The sequence below is a fragment of the Palaemon carinicauda genome, chromosome 34, assembly GCF_036898095.1.
Source record: "Palaemon carinicauda isolate YSFRI2023 chromosome 34, ASM3689809v2, whole genome shotgun sequence".
Lineage (NCBI taxonomy): Eukaryota > Metazoa > Arthropoda > Malacostraca > Decapoda > Palaemonidae > Palaemon > Palaemon carinicauda.
Genome location: NC_090758.1, coordinates 29498105 through 29505604, shown reverse-complemented (window position 1 = coordinate 29505604; position 7500 = coordinate 29498105). Strand labels below are relative to the sequence as shown.

At 35.3% G+C, this 7500-nt stretch overlaps 1 protein-coding gene across 5 annotated transcripts in view; it reads right to left on the bottom strand.

Moving 5' to 3' along the window:
• Positions 1-7448, bottom strand: part of LOC137627106 (eyes absent homolog 2-like) — a 41692-nt gene extending 34244 nt beyond the window's left edge. Inside the window, exons 1-6 of one of the 5 annotated variants that reach the window (XM_068358134.1) lie at positions 7393-7448; positions 4364-4764; positions 2830-2953; positions 1992-2092; positions 1123-1385; positions 125-407 (exon numbers count right to left, since the gene is read on the bottom strand). In XM_068358134.1, the coding sequence (XP_068214235.1) occupies positions 125-407; positions 1123-1385; positions 1992-2092; positions 2830-2953; positions 4364-4764; positions 7393-7433 (1213 nt within the window). In that variant the 5' untranslated portion in view covers positions 7434-7448. The remainder of the gene's footprint in view (positions 1-124; positions 408-1122; positions 1386-1991; positions 2093-2829; positions 2954-4363; positions 4765-7392) is intronic. The other 4 variants (XM_068358138.1, XM_068358136.1, XM_068358137.1 and 1 more) reach the window with 4 other exon arrangements.
• Between the last annotated feature and the right edge of the window lie 52 nt (positions 7449-7500).

Genomic DNA, 7500 nt, shown 5'->3' with positions numbered 1-7500 from the left:
CTTCTTCTAATAGCAATCTATTAGAGGAGCATTTAAACAGTGACTCCAACGTCCCCCCAAAATAAACAAAAACACAATCAAACCACCCTTCCCCACTTATGGTCTGTCAGTGGAGCATATTTACCTAAGCACGGATCTACTACATTTGCTTCCTTCATTTTGCCATTGCTGGCACCAGCAGTAGTAGTCAGATACCTACTATCGATAGGCAAAGCAAGTTGGTACGTGGTAGGCGTCGGTGTCGTCGGAGCTCCTGAGGGGAGACCAGAGGAGACTCCGTTGGATGCTGTTGAAGAGCCTGTGGAGGAGCCCATGTAACCAGCGTAGCCTTGGCTGTAGTAATAGCTGCCGGCTGCAGCAGCCTGACCGGCATAGGCTGCCGCTGAGTAGTAGGCAGAGTCCAGACCCTGTAAAGATAATTATTTATTAAATAGACTGATGCAGAGTAGTTGGCAATCCAAGCCTTGTTAAGAGAATTGTTTATCAAATATGCTGCCACAGAGTAGTAGGCAGAGTCCAGGCCCTGTGAAGAAAAATTGTTTATCAAATTGACTAACAGAGTAAAGAGAATGCTTATCAAATACTGGATGTGCTTAAAAGGGTAGGTGCTCAATAAGTATTTGAGTGAAATATTTCAGTCAAATGTGTGGTGTGAATATTGTTAACATGGCAATTGTAAATCAAATAACTATCTATTAGAGAGCTTGTTTAATTAATGCATCGAGGTATGTTATTTACTGGTAATAAAATTCCAACATGAGCAGCAAACATTTCTGATAATACTGCACAACAGTTCATCTTACTCCAACATCCATCCATATATTTCTTAACAGTGTCAATTTAGACAGCTATCTTATATTAACTGTACTAATAAGACCATAAGGTTCCATAATTGGGTAAGGTTCTACAGCAATAATGGGAAAAAAAAACAATTATTATTTTGAGCTAGATATATTGTAGTACTTATGTTAAGACATGCCTTTTAACGAGCAAAATATTTTTATATGGAAAAAATCCGCTCAAGTGAAGCGAGCCTAATTTATGAAAACAAGTGCTTCAAAAATACTGAAATTTCTAATGCTGGATTTGCATGGAATTCATGGGTCAGGTAACTCTACTCACCTGCTGCGTGGAAGTATAATTTTGGGTATTGCCGGAGGGGAAGGAGGCATTGTACGAAGTGCCGTAGTAGGGATTCTGACAAGCTTGGGACCCACTACTACTGCCAAAGGAGCCATATGGGGCAAGATATGAGGCGGCGGCTGATCCCAAGGTACTCGCGGAACCTAAGGATCCTGTTGATCCGAGGCAAGATGAGCTTAGGGTACTGGATCCCAATGTGGAGGTAGAGCCTTTCGTGCTTTGGTTGAGGCCTCTGCTCGTGCCTGAGGAGTAAAGAAGTGGGCTGGGTAAGAACAAATAACACTTACAGGTAAAAGAAGAATACTTATATAAAATTTTTGGTTTTATGAAGTAAAGAAAAATAAAACAATATAATGTAAAAAGGACGTGAATGATTTTACCAGAAAAATAGCAAGAATTCTGGTTAATACAATATATCAAGGAGAAAAACTGTCGTTGATATTATTAAATCAAGTAATAATGGTTGAATGATGATGTAATTGGCTGTCATGGCACTTTCTAATATTTTTTAATTGTCTAAAAAGAGCAAGATTCAAAATGCACCTAATTTCTTTTGAAAATACAATTAAAAATATTTATGAAGTATGGTATTTAGAAAAAAAAAAACCTACTTAGAAAGTAACGTAATACCATTTCTATCAGAAAATAGCGAGGCTACTTAATAAGAAAATAACTTTTTATTTGGAAAACATCATTTATTATAAAGAATAAGCAATGAAAATCAAATATGTAAATATCATTCCCTATTTCTGAAGTTTACCCTTAATCATTCAAAAAGGGAAAAGATGAAAAAGCATCAAATTTCTAAAAAAAAAAAAAAAAAAAAAAAGGAGTAAATGTTAACTTACTGAGTAAGTAGTCTGTGCCATAGGAATATTGAGAATTGGGCATGGCATTGTAAAACCCAGCTGGCTGCATATACGAGTTACCTCCGTAAGCCTGCATTGTGCTAAGAAGGGAAGAAAAAGAAAAATATACAAGAAAATAAAATGGAAATCACCCAAAATGTTAAGACACACAGGTTGTATGGTCGTGGAAATAAGAGGATGGTTTAAATTATTGTCCATTTCTCATTAAAGGTATTACTACATCAATTTTAATGTTTATAATAGTCTAAGAGGAATAAATTCCATATATATATATATATATATATATATATATATATCACAAGATTATGAACAAGATTATGCATCTAAATATAAGGTACTTATATATGATTATAATGTATTCTCAATACTATCTACTGTATGTAATCAAGTCATGGAGATTTAAATAAAAACTAACTATAGTCCCCGCTAAGATTCTGGGCAAAATAAGCTCCACCCCCTGATGACGTCATAGCCAATCACGCTATATATCATAAAAGCTGCTGTCACAACACATCCCCTTGAAGTGATTCAAGTTAGTATAGTTTAAAATTTGTAGGAGCTACAATGTGATTGGCTATGACGTCATCAGGGCGGAGCTTATTTGGCCTGGAATCTCTGTGGCGACCATAGCAGACTCAGAGTTTGAGGAGCCAGAGTTCAAACTGCACTCCTGGCTTGATACATCCCACTGGCAAACTCAACTTTACCATCCTAGTCCGCACTTGCCTGTGGCACTCAAGAACAAAACCTTTAAAAACATCTTAATCTCTTATGGGGTAATCATCTCCCCCAGGCGTTTCTCGGAGACCTGACTCACCTTGAGTAGAGTTGCTGCAAATGAGACGTGGAGAGGTCGTGTTTGTCTGTTCCTGCCGGAGTGTAAGGAGGCAAAACTTCAGTGAAAACGTCAGTGGTTGGGTTGACTGGCTCTCCCTTCACTTCTGTCCGAGAGATGTCAAGTTCGAGTGAAAATAGTACTTGAAGGAATTAAGCCTAAGTACGTGTGAAAATATGGTCCTTCTAGTCTAAGTGATAATCTCAATATACTTTAAAAATTTGACGTATTTACAAATGAGAATATGTATTTTCATTCTAAGTAGGATGGCATTCAATTATAATACTAAAGGACTTTGGTTTAAGAGTATATGAGTAAAATCAATTGATCTTGTAGGTGAAGCTGCTTTCCTAATCTTATTAAAGAGATTGGCTTCAACACTTGGTGTAATCTCTAGTCAATCAAACTTATTATAACAAACTACGCAGTGAAAAAAAATGCAAATTGGTATTTTTTTTCTTTTGAATTATCATATAAAGTACAATTGACAAAAGAATTTGCTAGCAATGATATATATTTCAATGTTTCTTTGTAATCGTGAAATAAGTTATTTTTAATCCTGATATGAAATAAGCGTTGCTAAATCATATGAATTCATATAATAAGTTGCATAAAAATACACTTAAAGAGAATAAAATAGTTAAGTGTATTATCTCCTAACTACCAAGTATTCATGATGATTTCTTAAAAAGGGAACCTGACCACTATTATTTCTGATGGAAAGCAGACATTTTAGTAGCTATTACTGGAATGAACACTAACAGGCATCATAACTACTGGTTAAACTCTTAGCATTAGTACTTAAACTCTTAGCATTAGTACTGGTAAACAATTCTTATAAGCCTTGACAAACACGATTATTGCAATAAACAAGCAAAAAAAAAAAAAAAATCTCAACAGTTGCTACTGAAATCAATCATCAGAGAGAAACCTAAACATAAACTTTAATTTAAACACACAATCATCTTAGGAGTGTCCCAGCAACTACTGTCATCAAACATACATTGAGCAGCTCTGGTAGAAATCATTCTTGCCTATGTTAACTAATAAACCTAAATAGGTGATAAAAAAAAATGTCTTCTATTGCTACTGACATCAACAAGCCTATCAGAGACCCACCAACAGCTACAGTTGTAACACAGATCTCAGCAACCCGGACAGATATTAGCATTACCAATGACAAGGAAGAACTTTAATCAGCTGTTGCTGACATTAAACACTTAACAGAAGTCCAAAGAAGAACTATTATTGCTACTGACATCAACAAACGTATAAGATACCTCCCAACTGCCAAGGATATAACTCAGACCTCTGCAACCCAAAAAGGAACTATCATTGCTGATGACAAGCAAATCTCTAATCATCTGTTACTGACATTAGACACTTAGTAGAAGTCTAAACAAGAACTATTATTGCTACTGACATAAATATATTAGAAACCCTTGATGGAACTACCATTGCTGAGGACATTTCAGATGAAGCAACTGACAAAACTTAAAAACTCATTTCAACAAACCGAGCAAGATATTATTGTTGTGGTGAACTGAGGAGGTCGGAGTGTGCCAAGATGGATCTCCAGCCAGAGGAGCCTGCTGTTGCTGCTGTTGCTGCTGCTGTTGTTGTTGCTGTTGTTGCTGTTGCTGTTGGGGTTGCTGTGCCCCGTTTGTGTTGCTGTTCTGGTGGTAAGTGGAAGACACTGATGAAGTTACTGGAGAGGTCGAAGAGGAGCTGGCCATAGACTCTCCTGCTGCTCCTCCTCCCGCTGCTCGGCCGAGGTTGACGAGGGGCGCTAGCACTTCTGCACCACCGCCTCCGCCTCCTCCACCACCGCCTCCTCCAGAACTCTCCGAGGGCGAGGCGCAACCACTGTCGCTGTGGCTGGCCGGGGAGGAGACTGAAGGGACCTCACAGCGACTGCTGAAGAACAACAACACTGAATTAAAATGGATGCAGTAAAAGTAAATAGAGAATGCAGTCTATGGTAATTGGGGTGCAAGGAAAGTTCTTCTTCTTTGTCTGCCTGATAACTGAAGTGAATTGCAGGTATTCAATAATAACTGAAGTACAGTGGAATTACTCAATAACTTAAGTACGGTGAAATTAGTCAATGAATAACTGAAATACAGTGAAATTAGTTAATGATAACTGAAGCCCATTGAAAGTGCAGTCAGTGATAACTGAAGTACAGTGAAATTAGTCAATGATAACTGAAGCCCATTGAAAGTACAGTCAGTGATAACTGACGTGCATTGAAAGTATAGTCTATGATAATTGAAGTGCATTGAAAGTACAGTCTGGGGTAATTGGGATGCAATGAAAATACAGCCTGATAACGGAAATAAAGTGAAAGTACAGTCAATGATAACTGAAGTGCAGTGAAAATACAGTCAATGATTACTGAAGTGCAGTGAAAGTACAGTCAATGAAAACTGAAGTGAATTGAAAGTACAGTCAATGATAACTGAAGTGCAGTGAAAGTACAGTCAATGATAACTGAAGTGAATTGAAAGTACAGTCAATGATAACTGAAAGTGCAATGAAAGTGCAGTGAATGATAACTGCAGTGCAGTGAAAGTACAGTCAATGATAACTGAAACGCAGAAAAATTAGTTCATGATAACTGAAGTGCATTGAAAGTACATTCTATGACAAGTAAATATGCAGTTGAAGTCACCCAGATAAGAAAAATCAAGGCTCTTGAAGCCACTGTAAAGAGAAAGTATAGTCTAAAGACAAATTTATTGTAAATGAAAACTAGATGTGCAATGAAAGTAAAGTTTACGATAGTTGATACGAACTAAAAGTATAAAGTATGTTAATTAAGCTGCTCATAATAATCCATATACAGTCAAAATAGTCTGTGGTATAATACATGGAAAGTACATTCCATAGTTATAAATGTAAATTGGGAATACAGTCTATGGAAATTAATGTATAGACAAGTACAGTCTATGAAAATTAATGGCCAGTGAGAATAAAGTCCAAAGAAATCACTGTACAGTAAAGGCATATGTTATGTTAAATCATCCTAATTTGAAAGTTCAATTTATAATAAACAATGTACAGTAAAATGTGTATGTCCTATTGGCTAAAATATGAGCTTAAAAATATGTTACTCTTTGGCTGAATGGTTAAAAGTAGATCTCTTAGTGAATACCAAAGGAACATCGCTGGAAATGATGAAGTACTTAGAAAAAATAGTTTTGAGAACTTCAAAGCAGAAGAGAGTCAATTGGGTAAACAACGTTGTGAACCCAAAATACTAAAAAAGTATTAATGAAGAGCGCAAGCATTTTTGAAGCTGTTTACCACTAACTCCAATTCTCCTACACATATTGATTTACACTAGTTGCCTATTGAAGCAAAAATTGAGTTTAAAATATGTGCAATAACCAATCTAATTATCAGAGCCGGACATCCAATATATCTAATAGAATTGCTACATATTGCGCAGCCAACAAATCATGTTGACACGAGAATAGTTACAGATGGTTTTCAGTTATTGAACCTAGATAAATGTTTACTGTAAGTTCTACAGTTATCAAATATGCCACCCCAAGACTATACAGTAAGCTCCCACTAGAAATCCGAAAGACTGAAGATTAATATTAAGGTTTTCAAGAGGAAACGGAAGACGTTTTTGTTCTCCTAGTGCTTCGATAATGTCGATTTAACAATAAACAAGCATTATTATGTGGTGTGAAATCCTAAATGTCTCAGAACGAACAATTAAAAAATCAGGTCCTGTAGAGAGTAGGGTTCCCCTGCTGTTTAGGACCAGAAAAGCAGCCTTTAAAGTAAAGTACAGAAAACAGAAATCTTTAGTCTTCTCTCAATACACATCAATTGGAAATGGATTAAAGAAGATATGGATAATTTTAGCTAAACGTGTAGACTTTGATCGAACAATTATTATTCGCTTCTTTGATTTAGGAGGATTTGATGAATTCAACCACGAAATTCATCATCAATTAATTGTTAATAGTGATTTCATAGTATCACTATATAAAGTTTGAAAGTTACTCCTTACTTCAAAACTTCAAAATTGCAGATTATGTTATAATGTTCAGCAGGTTGACATAAGTTGTTTTTATAGTTTATTTATGAAAGATCTATTTTAATGTTATTGTTCTTAAAACGTTTTATTTTTATTGTTTATTATTTCTCTTGTAGTTTAATTATTTTCTTATTTTCTTTACTCACTGCGCTACTTTTCTCTGTTGGAGCCCTTGAGCTTATAAAGTCCTGCTTTTCCAGCTAGGATTGTATTTTAGCTAATAATAATAATAATAATAATAATAATAATAATAATAATAATAATAATAATAATAATAATAATAATGATGATGATGATGATGATGATGATGATGATGATGACAACGTCAGCAATAATAATGATAATAATAATAATAATAATAATAATAATAACTAATGGATCTGATTAATCTTAATTAACCAGTTCTTAACTCAGACGATATAGAATCACTTACTAGCATTCATTAAAACGTTTATCCCAAACTGAGAACCTCAATACGTTTGACATACCTTAATCTCTTAGTCTTCTTCGACCAAACACAACTCCTCATTTCTCAATTATCTGTTTCTTTGACTCGGTTATAAGTTAAAAAGGCCTTGGTTTCACCTATTTGTTAT